The 20,591-nt window shown below is 43.0% G+C and overlaps 2 protein-coding genes across 2 annotated transcripts in view; one reads left to right on the top strand and one right to left on the bottom strand.

Moving 5' to 3' along the window:
* Positions 1-666: 666 nt before the first annotated feature.
* ECHDC2 (enoyl-CoA hydratase domain containing 2) lies at positions 667-11,646 on the bottom strand. Its single transcript, XM_063138785.1, has 10 exons — positions 11,461-11,646; positions 7,988-8,055; positions 7,487-7,574; positions 6,846-6,932; positions 6,393-6,485; positions 6,092-6,148; positions 3,839-4,026; positions 2,576-2,626; positions 2,029-2,076; positions 667-1,446 (listed from the first exon to the last, which is right to left on the bottom strand). Exons 1-10 carry the CDS (start codon positions 11,618-11,620, stop codon positions 1,369-1,371), a joined length of 918 nt encoding a protein of 305 aa, XP_062994855.1. The 5' UTR covers positions 11,621-11,646; the 3' UTR covers positions 667-1,368.
* Positions 11,647-14,073: 2,427 nt separating this feature from the next.
* SCP2 (sterol carrier protein 2) overlaps positions 14,074-20,591 on the top strand; it is a 32,213-nt gene continuing 25,695 nt past the window's right edge. Inside the window, exons 1-4 of the mRNA XM_063138823.1 lie at positions 14,074-14,231; positions 16,577-16,631; positions 18,317-18,388; positions 19,529-19,660. Of these exons, the coding sequence (XP_062994893.1) occupies positions 14,175-14,231; positions 16,577-16,631; positions 18,317-18,388; positions 19,529-19,660 (316 nt within the window). The 5' untranslated portion in view covers positions 14,074-14,174. The remainder of the gene's footprint in view (positions 14,232-16,576; positions 16,632-18,316; positions 18,389-19,528; positions 19,661-20,591) is intronic.

The raw sequence follows: 20,591 nt of genomic DNA, 5'->3' as shown, positions 1-20,591 counted from the left end.
AATTATCTGACATTTAGCATATTAGTGTTTATAAAATCCAACCCATTCTAAATACGATATGCAGGCTCCTAAACTTGAACCACTTGTACACAACATCCAAATTCTGGAGATGCCAAAGGTGAAAATCTTTCTTAGGAAAAAGGAAAGGAACCTCTTACGCAAGCACTTCAGTCATTGCTGGCTCCTAGTGGGACGCCTGCTTTCGCTGACGTTTTCTTGGCAGACTTTGTAGCGGGGTGGTTTGCTATTGCCTTCCCCAGTCGCAGTTACCTTTCCCCCAGCTAGCTGGGTACTCAATTTACCAACCTCGGAAGAATGGAAGGCTGAGTCGGTCTGAGCTGGCTGCCTGAGAACCAGCTTCCGCTGGGATCGAACTCAGGCCATGGAGAGTTTTGGCTGCAGTAACTGCCGCTTACCACTCTGCGCCACATGAGGCTCTTTTCCTATCCTAGAAGATAAGCTTTATCATGAAACTTTTTGTGGGGCTATTAGTTTGAGGGTATTATGATTTTTGTATCTTCAGTGTGTTGAAAGCCAGGTCCTCCTCCTATTTGCCTCTCTGAGCTACGTGTGCCAACAACCGAGTTTAAAATACATAACACGCGCATACATAAGAATCCAGCAGAGGCCCTCTGGCAGCCTGGGTAGACATCATAAGACCATCCCTTATGACAGTATAACTGTCAATCAATCACCAGTTTATTGTGCTAGCCGAAGGCCATGACAAATACATCCATAGAAAAGCATACAACTATAAAAGTACACAACAGTTTAAAATAACCAAGAGAGCCATACAGACAAGCTTAAATTGACTGTGACTAAAGCTCTCATTTCGCTCAGCACTTTGAGTCTCCGTGGCAGTTTATAGCAATTTTATCTAGTTCTCTCTTCCTAATCTTTTTCGCTGCCAGTGCAAACAGGGCCACTTTATGAGTGACATAACTGTTGGTATCGCTAAGGAGGAAGAGAACTGTTTCTGCTTGGGCATTCATGCCTCCATATGTCAGCAGCAGTTTCAGGAGTCTCTCTCTTGGGTCCCTAAACAAAGGGCAAGTTAACAAATAGTGTGTATATAACTGTGATGTTTAAAGAATGGGGAAGCAAAATACTTTCCTTAGTTTCCTCATTTGTAGTCAAATAGGAGAGAGGTTGGTTACAGAGAAAGGGGACTTGCTTTCTCAAGGTGTACCAATCTGACCTTCTTGGGCTGTGTCATATCATACTTCTACAGTTTTATTGTTCAACTCATGCTTCAAAGGCAATACACAAGTGAAATTCATCCACTGTGTCAGTATAAAATTTATGTAGAAAAACATTCTAAGGCACAGTCTTCTGGTCACTTCCTCGGAGTTGTCTTTAGGCACAGGGTCACTTCCCAATGAACTTGGGTGGTCGTTTCTCTATGAAAGCAGCCATCCCTTCCTGCCGATCCCTGGTAGGGATATTCTGTATTTAAAAGACAGCAAGGCACCAGTTAATATTTCATTTTTTAATCTCAACCATCCTTGAAGTGCTCAACAGTTGACCTGAACAGTTGACCTGAATAATTGATCCAGAGTGTAGTCTGCTCTGTTTCCTGTTCCCATTGTGTCTATTTTTTCCACTCAATTGTCCTAATACTAAAGTGGGGCATGTGTGTTACACTCCAAGCAACAGCTTTTAAATGGTCTTTTTGAACGTTTACTAGACATTAATGGGTATACAGCTCCTCCTTGGAGTAAGAGAAATACTTGTTCACTTGTATCATTCAGTACTCAGGAACCAAGGTAAGTTAATTATTCCAAGTAAGTTCTTGAGTGCAATATCTTGGAACCACGTCGTAGTTGCATTTGGTTGCTGAACTACACAAATGGCTACACAGCTCAGATCCTTAATATTTAGGGCTAAATGGACTAGAACTATTAGCACCAGGCAGCATGGCCAATGTTTATAGGATGATGGGAGTTGTAGTCCAAAACATCTGGAGGATACACTTCCTATGGGGTGGAGAGCATGTTATTTTAAAAGTAAAAATAAAGGCCACCCTACCTGAGCATAACATATTCTTTCAATAGCCATTCCGGAAGCAATATCCACCTGAAAAGATGAAACATAATCTTATGTGTATGCTAGAAGAGAAGCAATAAAATACTAACAATTCTGTATTTATTGCAAATAAAAATGACTTTAATGAATAGTGTGTTGTCATGTGAGACTTGATGAGATGCTTGAGAGCAATCTAGTCTTCACTGTTGTAAGTCAGGATTCTCTATACCAAACAGCGACTGGGTTTACATGTCACGTTAACCCATGATGGATTAGCATGTCATCTGGCAGCTCTTTTCCCCCCCATGGTGGCTTATCTACCCCAAATAAGCCACCCTGGTAACCTATGGTCTGCAGTGAGATTTATTTTACCCATGATGGGTTAACATGTTGTCAGCCCATCGTGGGTAAAAGGCATTGGCCAGCAACCTGTTCGGCAAGAGTGGCAAAACTTTCTGCTGCTCTTGCCCAGTGAGCTGTGATCACCCCAGGCCACCACCCAGGCTCCAATCCCATGAAGAAGTTTGACAAATTTGTAACAAACGATTACCTCAATCCCTCTGTTTATAGCCACTTTACCCATTTTCACAGCTATCGGGGCCTTTTAAAAGAGAAGAAACACTTGTAAGCAATTAGAAGTACACACATTCAGGTAGAATCATACTCCTGTGTTAAGCTGTTGCCAGCGTCCATTACCAAAGAGCATCTAATTATTTCTAGCAGTTACGGAATAAGACAAGTCTCTTGTGTAAATGCTTAAAATGGAAATAAATAGTTTTTGCAATGGAGAAAGTAAACAAGAGTACTTCCAAGGATCTATTTATACCAATTCTTAGAGGAACAGTGAGCTAATTTATGTTTGCAAAGGACATCAAATTATCCAGGAAGGCGTAAATGCAGACAAACCAAAGAACCCCAAGTCAATTATATTGACTCTGTTGCCAAGTCAATATAATTACATTCAGTGAAGATCTTGGAGAACATTCGAGCTTCACCTGTGCACTACTCGGTGGGTGGGGAAAATATGGATAAAAATTATTCTATCTACTCTGTACAATGACAATACAAAAGCAAGGAGTTAAAAATGATTAGGGGAGGGATTGAGCATAGACAACTAGAACTGCACATACTGTCTCACAAAGGATATTATACAAGTAAGGAGAAGGGGAGAAATGTGAAGCTGTTTTTTTTTAAGTATATAAAAATGTCTGAGGACAACATACAACTTTTCAAATTTATGAAAGATGTAAAGTGTGTTTAGAGTGAGTAGAAAATTCATTCTACCACTAGAGCTTCTAGTCATTTAAAAGAATTGACAGCTACAGGACAGACAGGGAATACTTGTTCATAACTCAACTAAGTTTGGGAATGGTTTTCACAATTTATGGAGTAAGCCCCTAGTTAAAACACATTCACAGAGGACAGATTTATCAAGAAATACCCGCTCTGTATTATTTCCCGTTTCCTGGATTCATCTAGCTGTAAACTGCAGTAGCAGAGCACATGTCCCACTTCTGAAAGTGGTTGCACAGTGTCTTGCACAAGCAGAACTTTAGTTGGATTCTCCCCGTGTGCATAGTTCAGAACCTAGTTGCGACACAGTTTGATACTGCCCATAGAGGTCCAAGAAGTTTCAGCAAAATGGCATATTTTTGAGCTCACAATTTGGGTTGCCCCGGCACATTCTTTGGAGGGCGGAGGGAAGCATGACGCAGTGAACAGAACTCAGAGGTTATTTTTTTAAAAAAAAAACACACACAACAGAAAGTTTGTTTCTTCAGTTGATACAGGGCAAATTGAAGGATACACTGACCCGAGGCACAATCTCTTCAGCCAAAGCCAGCGCTCTTTGATGTGCTGCATCCCCTTCCTCATTCTGTGGCACTGTGTGATTAACGAGGCCTATTGAGAATGCCTCATGTCCATCAATCTGTCTGCCAGTGAAAATCAGTTCTTTAGCTAGGCCGATTCCAATACAGCGTGGTAGACGTTGGGTTCCACCTAGACAGAAAAACCAGCACACTACCGCAAACATGGTTTACAAGAACCCAGTTACATTCTTAAGGTTTCCATGTTTAAACACCAAAGTGAAAATACTTAATGACATTGTTCTAACTGACTGCTAATGTATTGCTCACAAGCTCCTCTAGCGGCTTTATGGACATTACTTGGGCTTCAATGTTATACTGACCTACCTAGGAAATCAGTGGGACTTAGTCTTGACTAGGCACATATACTGTGGATAACTACTAGAGTGAAGAGGTCCTACTTCATCTAATTGGGTTTGAGACTTCAATGTAAACTGCCTGTGCATTTTTAAAAATGTATATATCTTATTACAAAAAATACAAAATTCTAATTCAATTCTGCTATAACTACCCTACAATTATAGAAGCTTTTTACTACACTATTTGAAATATCTTGGTTTACTATTTCAGTAATTCAAAGAATCCATTTCACTATTTATACCACTTAAGACACATCTCCAAAAATCAACAACAGTGCTCCTGGGACCATACATGTTTATATCAGAGAAAGTCATTTGTATTAATCAGTGTCTACGTTGCATCTTGTTTTCATAAAATGAATAAAAACCAATTGGTAGAAAACTTTCCTGTCTGTTGACTGCTTTCTCTCTCTCTCTCACTGCTTGATCTCAATTGGAAATGTTCAGTTATTTTTCCCCATCTCAGCCACTTTCACAAATTGTACTAACCACTCTGATAGGTCTCAAGCGCTTCACTATCTTTGAACTAATAACACTCTAGATGGTGTCAACAGATTCCATATAAGCTCTCTTTTTACGGAAACCAGAAGGTTTGACCATATAACACCTGCTCTGGTCCGCTTGCACTGGCTGCCTGTATGTTTCCGAGCCCAATTCAAGGTGCTGGTTTTGACCTATAAATCCTTACACGGCTTGGGACCACAATACCTGATGGAACGCCTCTCCCGACGTGAATATACCCAGTCACTACGTTCAACATCTAAGGTCCTCCTCCGGATGCCTACTCCGAGAGAGGCTCGGAGTGTGGCAACGAGGGATAGGGCCTTTTCGGTGGTGGCCCCCAGACTGTGGAACGATCTCCCTGATGAGGCTCGCCTGGCGCCAACGCTGCTATCTTTCTGGCGCCAGGTTAAGACTTTCCTCTTTGCCCAGGCATATGGCGGCACATCCTAATTGCCCACATGTTTAGTTTTTAAATCGGTTTTTAATGTTTTATGTGTGTATGTTCTGTGTTTTAGAGATTTAAATTTTGTACACTTGTTTTTACCTCAATTTTAGAATTTCTGTAAACCGCCCAGAGAGCCCTGGCTATGGGAGCGGTATATAAGTTTAATATATATAAATATAAATTAACATATCCCCCCCAAAACACTAAAGCTGAAATCCTATACACACACACTTAACTAGGAATGTACACTTACCTGGGGGCAATACTCTGGAATCCCTCCTCTGTAGTATATAAATACAGTGGTGTTCTAAAATACCCAGGATTTAGTTTAAGTTTCAGAACAATTTGTAGCTATGAAGAGAAGGAAATTACCAGAAGGACCTGTGGAGTTCCTGTGATTGGGAATCTTAACATCTTAGAAACAGGGAAATAGTTATCAGACATATGGTTGGAAAGTAATTCTGTCCGTCTGTCTGATGGGCCTTCCAGTCTTTAAAATTGTGTGGTTCTCTCATCTATGGTTAATTTAATATTTACAGAAGTATTTACAGTTTATAAGAGAACAACAAGCAAGTATTAGTCAAGCCATTTTTAAAAAATGGAAAAACAAGAGAAGTTTCCAAAGAATTACAAGCAATGGCAGAACTGGGAACAGATCCTAGGATCACTTAAGGTGCAATCCTATCCATGTTTGGACAGGGGGAAAAGTCCTACAAGCCCTAGCATTCCCAAGCCAGTGATGCTGGATACGGAATGCTGGTAGTTGTAGGACTCTTTCTGTCTAAACATACATAGGGTTGTGTCTTACCTGTTGTAACTCATTGTACTATTCAGTCACAACAGTACACACAAATGAAAAGCAGCAAGAAAGATGGATGAAACTACATTACCTGCACCAGGGAAGAGTCCTCTGGTTGTTTCAATCAGGCCCATTTTAGCTGATGCTGCTGATTTTTTTTAAAAAAGGAAAAAGCTACATTAGCACAAATGTAATGCACATTTAATAGAGCTTAAATGTGTTCAGCCTTGCTGGATCAAGCCCATGACTATGCACTTGGAAGAGTGCAGGAGAATAACTTCAATTGTCAGCCTATGTTGGGTTAACGATGTCAGACACCCAACAGTCTTTGTTTGAACTCTTAAGTGTTCGTTTAATACAAGCAGAAGGTACAGTTGTGCCAGTGTACTCACCTACCACTCGGAGGTCACAAGCCAGGGCCAGTTCTAAGCCCCCACCCAATGCATAACCTTCAATTGCAGCAATAGTGGGCATTGGTAGTGCAGCTGTAACAATGAGAGCAGTCATTGAGGGCATCCTCCTTGCAGTAATAAATCTAGCCAATAAAGTAGGGTGGGGGACCTCAAACTCAGGGGCCAAATCCAGGTCTCCTGGGGTCCCAAGATAGCCTCACCCCAGCTCCCCAAAACACCAATCATTTGATAGTTTCCCATCATTTGCCTCTCCGAAGGCGTAGATATTGGCTGTAAGTTCATACGGGATGATCATACCATACGGTATGCTGGTATGTTTTGGTATTTGTGGCCCCACGCTGGCTCTTTTCTAGGCCAATGCTAATCAACGTGGCACTTTATTTATAGTCAAAGAACTGCCACATACAGATGGAGTGGCTGTGGGTTACTTACCGATGCCATCCATTAAGCTCCGGAGCCGCTGAACAAAGTGGTCGACTTCAGTATCGTTCATCTGGGCACGCTCTTTCAAGTCCGCACCTACGTTCAAGAGCAACCAAGGGCCGTTTGGGCATACAGAAAGGGGATACAAGGAGCTCAACAGCAATGTGTCAATGCGTCAAGAGCGGTCCTGTAAACTACAAAGGAATCTTGCAGCCCAGTCCCAAGTAGAAGTAAGTGTGCCTAACTCTGTACAGGATTGGACTGTTAAGGTGACACTTGCTGATCTACCACAACGTTCCAGTTTGAGGAATGCTCATCAGTTTCGGTAGCCTTTTTAATAACTTCTGATGGAGTGATGTATACATTTCTCATTTCTTCCCCCAACGTAATTTTTATGCCCTAATAGAAAACCCCACTGTGCAGTGTCAGTTGCATCCACTGATTTGTATCATGTTTGTCCTAAGGTAGCATATTTCACAAGGTTACTTCAGTTGGGGCATGAGCTCATCTCAGCATGGCAATCAAATTCAAGACATTGAAGAATTCAGAGTTTGCACCTATCTATAATATATGCTTCAAACCTATTTCCTGCATCCATTCATACTCTTCTGCCCTCCAATTTTCTTAAACAAGAAAATGCCCTTACTCACCGGCACAAAACACGCCTTCTACATTGCTCTTAACTATCACCACTCGGACACTTTCATCAAAACGGAGAACATCAAGGGTTTCATACAGCTAAGAAGCAGGAGAGAGTACAGTAAATTCAGAATTTGATCAATGGAAAAATTGTACCAAAGCCCATAGGTTTTGTTTATTCCGTAACACTTGCTGAAAATGGCAGCTTATAAAGGAGATACATGCAGGTGAGTGGTTCAGATTTTCAGCATGTCGGGAGAGTGTTCTGCTATTGTATTCTATACAACAGAATACAGAACACTGAATTCTGTGCTTACTATATACATATTTGTATATAGTCAAGATTTGATTCCTTATATTTGACTCCTTCCTGTACATTCCAAAATATACAAACTCCACTAAGGTCTAAGGAGTTACTACAGAGGAAGGGACTGAAAATTATGAGCTTGGACACAGATACATTTTCAAATAGGAGCTATATAATGTAAGGTTAGATTAATATATTTACTTACTTCATCCACAAGCACTTTCCCCAGTGAATTTCTGGCATGTGGTCTGTTCAACTGAATTTCTGCAATACCTTTACTCGAAAACATAATTAAATTAGAAATATGCTTTTTTTAAAAGGCAATCCCATATTTTATTGATTTCTTACTTATTAAAAGGAATTTGAAGGCTGCCTTTAAGCCCATGTTTCCAAGAGGGCTCACTACACAGTACTGAAAAACAAACTTGGGAGCATTTTTCTCTATAAGCAAAGAACAGAAGGCCCTATAAAACCTTAGGGCATCACTCTTTTCTAGATGGGAATCTTGTTTAATTGAAATTAATCTTATTTGCAGGCAAGAAAGAGGATTTCAATTAAAAGGGCTAGGTTTTAGAGTTTGCTTTCTGGACACAGCTTTCCCACCCAGAGCTAGCCAGATGTGTCAGACTACAACTCCCATCATCCCCAGTACAGTGGTAGGAGCTGCAGCCCAACACATCTGGAAGACTCTGGGTTGGGTAAGGTTGGTCTATAACAAAGGGTGTGTAGGCAGGGACAAATAGTTTTTTGTTCTGCAAGGCACCTGCCAAATCTCTTCAAGTTATGCAAATAAATGCTGATATTTTCATATGCTGCTCAAATCAGAGCTGGAATGAGCCATGTGCTATTTAAGGACTGGGAAATCATGACCTTCCTGCAACAGGGGAGCATCATTTAAGGAAGATGTCTGGATTGCCTGCCACCAAAGATTTACACAAGTCAGCTGATTTTTCTGAAAAGCAAGTTATCAATACAAGCCTTGAGGTTCATCACAGCTCATCTTTGGAACAGGGATGTTGCACTTTAGAGGGTCTTTCCCCCCCCACTACCCAGGAAGGAATATTGGAGAGTGGTGTGGGTACCTTTCCCCAATCACCCTTATGGATAGGGTGACTGGGGGATAGCATAACACATTTCTATAGCATGTGTTATGTTATTCCCAAGTCTCATAGATACAAGGAATGTTATCCCGCACCCAAGAGCATGACTGAACATTGTCTACTGGTGTTTTTCCCTCTATTGAACTCTAGTGCACTGTGCAGATCCCTTGGTGCAATGAGCTGGAAGCAGGGCGCTCAACCATCCAGCGGCCTCATTCCCCCCACATCAAGTGTAGACGGGGTGGGCACATGGACACCGCTGCCACCAAATTTGCAACATAACAAACCCTTACAATAGGCCCATCACATAAACCTTTCTCAGGCCAAGCACCACCACTTGAAAACCCGAGGGAGGGTTAATCAAAACCTTTCCCCTAGCTATGAGGGAAACAGGTTTAATACAGGATCTGCTCTAAATATACTGTGGGTATAATATGGGTTGGGTGTTTAATAACTGTAAGGCAGGTAAATAATGCCAAGTTGATAGCAAACAAAATAATAAGTTTATTGTTATTTAAAAACTTTAAATAAAAATATACTTTCAATCCTGCCTAATCTAAACTCTCCATGCACCAACCACCTCTCTCTCTTTACACTAATCTTAAATCCCTGGAATCTAAACTCTTCTTACTTTACAAATAAAAACCACAAGAAAACAAAACCTAAAAACACTCCTCTCCATAACTCTCAATACACTCCTTATATACTCCTCTTCCCCCTTACCTATTACATCAGCACCATGTACATTGATGGTGCTATATAAATAAAATAATAATAATAATACATCATAAACCACACCCACTCAGTTCTAACATTCCCTACTTACCAGACATAATAATCTAGACATACACAATATAATCAATTGTGGGGTAATGCCACAACATCTCCCATTGGAGTTCTAGCAGTGAGAACTGCTCAATAGAGACAAGAAATTCAGGACTTCATTGTTGCAGCAATTTGGCAGCAGCATAAGTGTACTACCCCAGGGCCGGCCCAAGATACTTTGCTGCCAGAGCAGCAAATGGTGCCCCCCACAAGTCAAAGTACATAATACTCAACGCTGGTCATGTATTTTGGGGGGCTGGCAGTAAAAATACACTTAAGGGGGCAATCCTATGCATGTATAGGCGGGGAGGGGGGGGGAGTTCTAGAACTCCCAGCATTCCCCAGCCAGCCATTTTCTGTCAAAACATGCATAGGATTACTCCCAAAGTTAAATAACTAACAGTTTGCTGCCCTTTTATTCATGTCACGTAAAATCAGCTGTCTGAAAAGTCTGCCTAACTCTGTTCAATGATAGGGCCAGCTCTATCCTACTCCACAAGAAAAAGAAGCAAACAAGAGCTCACATAGAAAATGTGTACTGCAAAAGTGCAAAAGTTATTGCCATATTAAAGGTTGGACTAGGGGATGGCATTGAGAAACAGTGGCTACAACAACCCTGTAATGAAATCCAGAGCTGTTATCTCCACTTTAGATGAAGGATGAAGTTAAGAGATAACACAACAGCTCGCTAATGCAGGCTGTATCCTTCTTGAAACAGGGATTTGGGAGAGGGGAGGCAGGGCTGTATGTCCCTAGCTTTTGTGGAATCTGCAGTTCTTTCCCTGGTATGACCCTGGCCATTTTCAGGGCCGTACAACCATTTCCATGCTGTGGCCAGCTGCAACATCCCTCTAGGTAAGGGAGAGGCATCGCAGGCAAGTGGAAATAAAACCCATCCTCAAGTGACCAAGCTGTATCTCCTAAGAGTTTAGTACATAGTCCACCACCACAATACCACCAGGCTGTGGCGACCTGTGTCATTGCAGGGCGTCGGGGTGGAGTACGGGCATCAGCGATTCCTTACAGCCTGTTTAGGCATTGCCCAAGAACAAGGAACGGTTTAGGTGAAGTCGGCTCATGGGCCCTTCAAGCTGCTACGTGGTGACTGGTGCCTTCCATGCGTGTCTGATAGGTGCACGCGGTCCGTGGGTAACGTACTGATTGGCGGATTGTCAGGGCGTTCGGGGGTGGGGTTGAGACGGTTCGGAAAAATTAAAGAGCCATTGGCTGAGTTCGGACTACACGCTAAACAACGGGGTGTGTGTGTGTTAATAAGAACACTATGGGAAACAACAGTTGATTAGCGTGTAGTCAGAACCCAGTCATTGGCTCTCTGCCCAGGGAACGTCCCGCCGCTCAGTTGTGACCAAGGGGAGGCTAGTTCGGTTTTTCTGTGAAGCTGGCAGGCGAGATAAGGGCTTGCCTATTTATTTATTTATTACATTTCTATACCGCCCAATAGCTGGAGCTAGGTGGTACCTTAACGATATCCTTGTTTTGTTGCAATAAAGTAAACGCGGCTCCCCTCTGGAAATGGTTGCAAAAACAAAGGCAGCCGTGTGGGCCGAAAGAAGCATTTCTACATAACCACATCCTAAAATAAACGTAGATTTTGGCATGCTCCTGCGATCACGTATCCGCGATCTTCACTTTACTGCAAGACTCCTCCTTCCGTGCACTTGCTGGCCCCTCGCGTCCCACCCGGCGACGCAGCCCGAGCGCGCCCTGGAGATAAGGCGGAGGCGTCACTCACCGCAATCCACCTCTCCGTGGACGCGTAAAAGGACCTCCTTTTGCCTCCCTCTGGACGCGGCTCTTCTGGGGAAGCCGCCGTGTGCCCCGAGCCCCAGGAGAGGTAGGCGCTCGGCGGAGAGCGTCCGGAGCAAAACGGCTGCTTTCCCCAGCCACAACATCGCGCCGCTTCCGACTTCCCAGACAGTGTCGGTTTCCCTCCCCGCCGCTGGAGCGGGGAGAGAAAGCGAAGCGCCGCCTCCTGCCTGGCTAATAGTCTGTCCAGCGGGGCGCAGCTTTTAACTAACTGAAAGAACAGCCGCTCTCTCGTAGGGAATCCTTGTGGCCCAGACCTCTGTAGTTGCCCAGGACAAGCTTAGCTGGTATCTTGTGGGTAAAACCCAACATGTCTTACTTAGAGTAGACGCATTGAAATGAATGGGACTTAAGTTAGGCATGACTAACTTGTACTTATTTTGCTTACAATATTTGTATACCGCTCCATATCTAACAGATTTCGGAGTGGTGAACATAAGAAACACCATAGTAAAAATAAAATAAAAAGATTAAAATATTAATACACCATATTAAAATGATTAAAAAAGAATCTCAATGAAAACCGCAGCTGGTCATTTAAGGCATGCTTTCTGGAACAGGAACTGTTTTCAGGAAGCAGTGTTGGCCTCTGCCTGACCGCCAGAGGCGGGAGTTCCAAGGAAAGGGGGCCACCCCACTGAAGGCTCTTCTCCTGGGGACTGTCGAAACGCTCACTCCGCTGCAATCCCTCACCCAAAGCTGTGGAGAAATAAGTTGGGGACTTACTCAAGACAGCCCCTTGCCTCGCTCCGGAGTCACAGCAGAGGTGTGTCCGGCAGTGCCGGGTGGAAGGTGACCTGCGATTGGTCACCTTCCATCAGGGAGAGGGCAGGGGCGGCTCTGGTCCTGGATGGCTGCTCAGAAGTCCCCTCCTCGGTATCGGAATTACCCAGCGCCCCCCAAGGGAGGGAAGTTGCTGGTTTCCGAAGAACACAGCACCAATCCTGCACAGTGAAGACATCCCCCTGATGGATTCCAAGTGGAACCACCAGGAGTATGCTAACTTAAGTCTCATTCATTTCAATGTGTCTACTCTAAATAGGACTATGTTGGGTCCCTAAGCAGCAAAAGGCACATTCTCAATCATAGGAGAAAGGGGGAGCACCTCCTCTTTCAGGCACCAGATTCGAATTCTACTCTTCCAAAGTCTTTTAAAATTTATGTATTTCTTCATTTGTTTGTTTCATATATATCCTAACTTTTCCTCCAAAGAGTCCAAGGTGATGTACATGATCCTCCTCTTCCATCTTTTTATCCTCACAACAACCCTGTGAAATGGATTCTGCTGAGAGTCAGAAACTGGCCCAAGTTTTCTGGCTTGCTTGGTTTGATATTTGTTTTCCTCCAAGTAAAAGGCACATTCGCAATCATAGGAGAAAGGGGGAGCACCTCCTCTTTCAGGCACCAGATTCGAATTCTACTCTTCCAAAGTCTTTTAAAATTGATTTATTTCTTCATTTGTTTGTTTCATATATATCCTAACTTTTCCTCCAAAGAGTCCAAGGTGATGTACATGATCCTCCTCTTCCATCTTTTTATCCTCACAACAACCCTGTGAAATGGATTCTGCTGAGAGTCAGAAACTGGCCCAAGTTTTATGGCTTGCTTGGTCTGATATTTGTTTTCCTCCAAGTAAAAGGCGCTCAAGGCCGCCTACCCTGAACTAGCTAATTAACTTTGCTGCTCAGGGGTACCCCGAATCCTAAATAAACTTCCACCACTAGAAGCTCAGTGGTGTATTTAAGGCAAGACTTTGGGGGCAGAAGGCCAGGGCCCCATTCAGCAGAATGAGCAGGAGCCCACCCCCACCCCCACCCCCACCCAAAGGCAGCAGGGCGGACTTGCCACAGCCTGAAATGAAGTAAGAACATTACCATCGAAAAATCCCCATCACCACCTCCAAGACCATTAAGTCCAAGAGTCTAAAATAGTCTTCCACAATTTGCTGCCCTTCGGATGTTTTGGAGTTTAACTCCCATCCCGCATGCAGGCGAGGGGATACTGGGAATTGTAATTCAACACATCTGCAAGGCACCAGGTTGGGGAAGGCTGCTCTGAAAGCACCCTTAGGGTGCAATCCTATGCATGTTTAGGGGACGGTGTAAAAGCCGGAACGGAACAGGCCGGAACGACCCCATTATATTAAAAAACCATACCAAAAATAGTGGCATGTGTTAGCCACTGTTCTGTTCCGTTCCGGCTTTTACACCGTCCCCATGTTTCGAAAGGGGAGAAGTCCTACAACTCCCAGCATTCCTGGGCAGTTGTGTCCTTCACAACTGAATACACATGGATATCTAAAGGGGGTTCTTTAAGACCATTAAGTTCCCGGTTGAAAATCACCTAGCCGCACCACTAATTGCAGCCCCCAAAGTGCAGCAATATGTGGAGGGCGCCCACTTGGGGAAGACTGCTGCGAGGATGTTGTTGCTTTAAGGCTCTGGCAGCCGAGGCGGGGCGAGCCATCTCTGGGCGCCGCCCCCTCCTTCCTCCGACCTTTGCGCCGGGTGCTTGCCCAAGGAGGGTCGTGCGTGTCGCTTGATTTGCTCATTAGCAGCGGTTGCAGCACTCGCGCTTGGGAGTCGTATCGAAGCAGTAGTACCCGTGACGCCCCCCGCGGAACGATCCTGGGCAGCGACGATGGCTCCGAACCCGTCAGGAAAGAGGGTGTTCGTGGTGGGAGTCGGCATGACCAAGGTAACCGGATAGTGGTGGTCGTCTGGGATGTCCCGCGCTGGGCACCTTTGCCTGTGAAAGGTTGTGGCAGGGAGAAAATGAGGGTAGAGGAACTTAGAAATCGCTTCCCTTTCCTGGCTTGTCTCACATTAGATGATGATGATTCAAACTGCAAAAAGCAGCCTTGAAGTGACTTAAACACACAGAGAGAAATCCACAATTAATATAAATGGGAGGAGGGACCTAAAATTAATATAAACTGTAATCAGAACAATAATAAAAACAAGTAACATCATTAAAACATAAACTAGAAACAATACTTTTCATATTGTATTCATCCACGATAAACAAAATCTCTCTCTTGCTCCAATAGCCTAGAATGAACATCCCAAAAGCACCCCATACCTGTTGGGCCATAAGTAATGTCCAAATGCCTGGATGTCTCTGTCTGTACATTTTCATTCCAATTTTCTGCCAAAGAATTAAGAGTAGCATGTGTGTCTCGCTACCCCTGGTCTATTCAGAAGTCTGGGCCCGGACCCTAAGGTCATCCTCAGGGGTCCTTCTCCACGAGCCCCTGCCAAAGGAAGTGAGGCAGGTGGCTACCAGGAGGAGGGCCTTCTCTGCTGTGGCACCCCGGCTGTGGAATGAGCTCCCTAAGGAGGTTCGCTTGGCACCTACATTATATGCTTTTAGATGCCAGGTGAAGACCTTTTTATTCTCCCAGCATTTTAACAGTCTCTAAATAAATTTTAACTTGGTGTTTTAAATTTGTAAGTTTGCATTGCTGCTGTTTTTATCTGGTTGAGCTTTTATATTGTATTTTATAGTATGGTTTTATACTGTTTTATATTTTTAATGTTTTTAATTTTTGCGAACCGCCCAGAGAGCTCCAGCTATTAGGCGTTATAGAAATGTAATTAATAAATAAATAAAGTAAGTCCCCTTGTGTTCAGTGAAGTTTACTCCCAGAGAAGTGTTTCCAAAGACAGCCGTGTTAATGTATTGCAGAAAAAGTCTTGTGGCTGCTTAAACACTGACAAATATTATGACGAAGCATCTGTTAAACAGGTTAAATGGAACTGGAAGCCTGTTGCCATTTGGTTGTTTGCTCTGTCTGTAAAAACAACTATTTAGCTATTGCAGCCTGTTCAGTCTATGTTAACAACTTGTAAATAGTTTTAGGCATTCAAAAATGACTCTACTGTATATTTGGTATTAGTATCTCAGATACATGCATAGTTACGCCTGAGTGGTGATATTGTATAAATAATATGTTATATAAAACATCTTTTCACCCCAGTTTTTTCGATAATTTGTATTACTAGTAGTTGTGTGCCATGTGCATTATTTATGCTTAATAATGTGATTGTCACCATCGCTACTTTTGGCATTGAATTTCTTTCTGACATCACTGTTTACCACCTCTATTACCACATATACTGTATAAAAATCCTGAAACTCTTCATAATACTCCATACAACTAATGAAATGGATTATAGTCCATAAAAGCTGATGCCAGAATAAATGTGTTAGTCTTTAAGGCAGAGGTGGCCCTCCAGATGTTTTGGCTTACAACTCCCAACATCCCCAGCTGGCATAGCCAATGGTGAGGGCTGATGGGAGTTTAAACTGAAGCATCTGGAGGTTCAAAATTGCCCATTCCTCCTTTAACGTGCCACAAGACTCTTTGTTGTTTTTCCCAAGTAAGTGTGTATAAGATTGTAGCCTTACCCTCATAACCACCCTGTGAGGTAAATTAGGCTGAGAGAGACTGACTGGTCCACCACTGCACTATGAGAAATTCAACAGGTAGACTGTTCCTGTCACTGCATGCCTGTACAAGGAAGGCTGGTTAAAGGCATGGAGCATTGCTAGAAAATAAAGCTATACCTTTCTGCCCTCTTCTTGCTTTATTTACTACCTTTTGGGTTATGACTGTGTTCAGTCATATTCTCCCCGTAGCTTGAAAAGGGATTTGAGTTTCCCTCCACTCTTTCCGTGAGGTATATTGCCTGCAACAATCCTCTAGACTGCTCTTGCCTCAACAAAATCTCCTGATAAACTCACCCAAGTTTCTTGCCTTCATTTGTACTATAGTAATTCTTAGCATTTTTATGCACTTCAGAGTGTTCAAAGTATTCTGCATATATAATTACAATACTTCTTACAACAGCTCTGTAAGTAGGTCAGTATTATTGCTTCAGTTGCCACAAGCCTTTTTATACCACTTCTTCTGCTACAGCAAAGTTTTACAGCATTACTGTTGTAAGATATTGTATCATCTCTCTTCTTTTAGGAGAGTCAAACATCTCAGTTGCAAGATAAATTTTTTGGTCTCAACTTTTCCCTTTTCTTTCTAACAGTTTGAAAAGCCTGGGATGCATGACCGTGACTATCCTGACATGGCTAAAGAAGCAGGTAATGATTGGGTCTTCCATTTCAAATGTTAAGGCCTGGCCCTCAAATTGGCTATGCCGCACAGACCCAGAAACCCCTAAGCATATATGGGGCCTGGAGACTGCCTGGCCTAGCTGCTGTACAAGAGAAGCAATGCAGCTGTGACTGAGAGCAGTTGTAACCTTCCATGGCACAGAGCCATAGATCTGTGGAGTCTTATCACATGGCCAATTGTACAGCAGCAAGTCTTCTAAGCCCAGGTGTGCCTGGTTGTTGTTATTATTATTATTATTGTTATTATTATTATAATTTATTTATATAGCACCATCAATGCACATGGTGCTGTACAGAGTTGAGAGGGTTTGTCTGCCTGTCAGGGAGGGTGGGTGGATTGGTTGTGCTGGCAAAGTGGGGGACCTTTGATTGACAGTCAGTCTAAGTCAGTCAGTCTTTCCCCCAGTTAGCTGGGGGAAAGGTAATAACGGCCGGGGAAGGCAACGGCAAACCATCCCGCTATAAGGCCTGCCAAGAAAACGTCAGTGAAAGCTGGTGTCCCTCCAAGAGTCAGTAATGACTCAGTGCTTGCACAAGAGGTTCCTTTCCTTTCCTTAATTGGCTACACAAGAATGGGATGGAACAATTGCTGCATATCTGAGCTTTAACTAAGTTCTGCTTTTATTATAATGTCAGTCCCCTAACTCAGCCTTCTCTAGTCTTCCCTCCAAATGTTTTTGCCAGCAGCAATTTTCATGATTGCAGCAATGTGGAAAAATACTGCTGCAACCACGGAACTTGGTGCTGGCGATGCATGGTATATCCCTGTCCATCCAATTTGAATATTATGGGATCAGCCAATCTTATTTGTCTTATTTGAACTGGCCCTATTTAATCCACTTAGGCCAGCTTTCCCCAGCTTGGTGCCCTCCAAAAGTTTTGGACTACAATACCCAGCATTCCTGTGTATTGGTCATGCTGGCTGAGACTGATGGGAGTTGAAGTCCAAAACTCTTGGAGGGCACAAAGTTAGGGAAGGCTGCCCTAGCCTATTTGTAAAATTGGCCCTGTGTGATTTTTTAAAAACATTAATGAGAATGCCCTTTAAATGCCTGCTGATGTCCTGAATGATGAACTTCATTCTTTAGAGTAACTTCTGATTTGTTCAACAAATAAGTTAATACCTAATAAAAAAAATCTACTAGGTTTCAACACTACTCCGTGAAAGGCTGAAGGCTGATTACCCTCGGCCATCCCAAGATTTCATGGGCAGGCCTACTTATATGATGTGTCCCAGATTTGCAAAAATACAGCTGGCATCTTGCTGGTAGCAATGTTGGTGATTGCAGCAGTATGGAAAAAAATATTGCCACAACAGCAGTACTTCCAATACAGTACATGCAGCACATCCAATTTGAATGTTATGGGAACAACGAATGTCTTGCTTGAACTGGCCCAAAGTCTTGTGAAGCAGCAGCTTAATCCACTTAGGACAGCTTTTCCGAGCCTGATCCCCTCCTGATGTTTTGGTCTATAACTCCCAGCATTCTTGACTATTTGCTATGCTGACTGGGGCAAATGGAAATTGGTCAAAAACAGCTGGAGGGCACCAAGTTGGGGAAAGCAGGCTTAAGCTCACTTGCACTCTATCCACTTTTTTAACATTGAAAGATTTGAATAAATATCTCACATTTCTTTTTAAATGTGCTCAGGACAAAAGGCTCTTGCTGATGCAGGTGTTCCTTACTCAGCTGTGGAGCAGGCATGTGTGGGCTATGTCTATGGTAAGTAATTTCCGAGTCTCACCCTGGTTCATCTGCCATTCTTCATGTCTACATGTTGATGCAGTGCATCCCAGCGGCAGAGTTAAAGTAACGGCGTAAATGCATTGGGGCTGTTCACACAACATGCTAAGTGTTTGATTGTGGGTTGTTGTTGAGCTGTGGATTCACATGTTGTCTGAACGCAGCACATTTTCCTCATGGTTAACCACCCTGAACAACCCAACAACAAACCATGGTTTCTCGAAGTGGCTTGTTTGAGAAAAATAAGCCATACTGTATGTTTAACAAACCACCCTGGGGAAAATGTCATGGGTTCAGACAACACACTAACCCACAGTTCAACAAATAACCCATGGTTCAACAACAACTTACACTCAACCACCAAGTGTGGGTTGGCATGTTGTGCGAACCAGTTAGTCATACAAAATGAAGAAGCTCAGTGCTCGCCATGCCATTTGAACTCTGCTCTGAGACTGGATGCATGGGGAAAACTGACAAGTTTATATAACCATATCAACATTTCTAAGTGCTAAGCAATGAACAGGAATCCTATCTTTATTATAATGGCATTTACATAAAATAACACAGGCACCTTATATTATAATAATAATAATATATTTATTTCTTATCTGCCTCTCCCTCTGGATCGAGGCGGGGAACAACATTAGATACAAATATCATGAAATAATAAAACCGATTAAAACATATAAAACTAATACAATATTAAAATAACAGTCAAATATCTTAAAATTTGACTGGGTAGGCTTGCTGGAAGAGATCAGTCTTTATAGCCTTCTTGAATTCGGAAGGACTATTGATTTAAACCCTCAACCTTGAGTTACAACTATACTAGTAGCTGGTGATTAAGAACTTACCAGAGTTAATATGCCTGGATTGTATGCAGGTGGATCATGGGGCTGTGACATTCAATTAATATATTTTTTGCATGTTCATGCCTGAAAATATGTGTGGCTCCCCAGGGCTTCCGAGAACATCTTCTCAGCCCTGCCTGGAGCTGCCAAGTATTAATTCCACCAGTCACTGTGTTAAGAAGCTTTTGAGTAATTTAGAAGGTGAAGAGAGTATTTGATGCTACTTTGTCCACTGGATGACTCTACTTCTTACCTTCTTTATCTAAAGGCGATTCAACCTGTGGTCAGCGAGCTATTTATCACAGTTTGGGAATAACAGGTATTCCTATTATAAATGTTAACAATAACTGTGCTACTGGATCCACTGCTTTGTTCATGGCCCGACAACTCATCCAGGGAGGTGAGTTATGGTTCCTACCCCTGCAAATATGCGTAAGCTCAGTGTTATTAGTTCTGCTTTAAGGAAGAATGAGAGAGCTTTTCTACAGGCATGTTTGTAGAGCAGAGAGTGGGGGAAACTCCAGCTAGGGAGCCAGACTCAATCTGGACTGCCCAACTCTGCCCAGGTGATACCCCCACCACTCACCAGTGCCACTCCAGGTTATTGGTATTAGTTACTCCATCACACTCCATTTAAAGTTCGGGGATGGAGCTTTGCAAAATTTGGGAAAGGGGAATGCCTGGGAGCAAATGTCTTCCCCCCCCCCCTTTGCCTATGAACAAAAGTAAGAGTCACAAAAGTAAGGTTTTTTCCTACTGCTAAAAGTGTGCTTAGCAAAATCAGAAAAGAACAGCACCATTCTTACCATGAATACGTTCCTCAGTATTTGTTGCTGACATCACGCAGAATTACCAGCCAAAGAACAATTTCATGGTTTAAAAGCAATCTCTGTTTGTGTGTCGATTGCACAGTACTAATAAGAGTACTTGATTACTTAAAGAATAGTCTTCCCCAATCTGGTGCCTTCCAGTTGTTTTGGACTACAACCCCCAGTATGTTGGCTGAGGCTGATGGGAGTTGAAGTCTCCATCATTTGGAGGATACCAGGTTGGGGAAGGTTGGCTTAAGACCCCCACCACCACCACAGTAGTGTCCAAACTGAATGGTCTGAACCCAAGAGTTCTGTTTTAGGTACTAATTTTGTCAATGTTTATGAGTGCAAGACTCTAGCCAAGTTTGGACAATCAAAGGGGAAGCCTTTGATTGTCTGAACTTGGCTTTCCCCCCCGCGAGTGCCATGTGCGCAACCGCCATTAGTTTTATGCGGTACTTTTCAAGTTTTATATTGTGTCTGGTCATTTTGGATTTTATTGTTTTAATTGTGAACTGC

Source organism: Elgaria multicarinata, chromosome 1 (assembly GCF_023053635.1).
Source record: "Elgaria multicarinata webbii isolate HBS135686 ecotype San Diego chromosome 1, rElgMul1.1.pri, whole genome shotgun sequence".
Classification (NCBI taxonomy): domain Eukaryota; kingdom Metazoa; phylum Chordata; class Lepidosauria; order Squamata; family Anguidae; genus Elgaria; species Elgaria multicarinata.
This window is presented reverse-complemented; position numbering and strand designations above follow the sequence as displayed.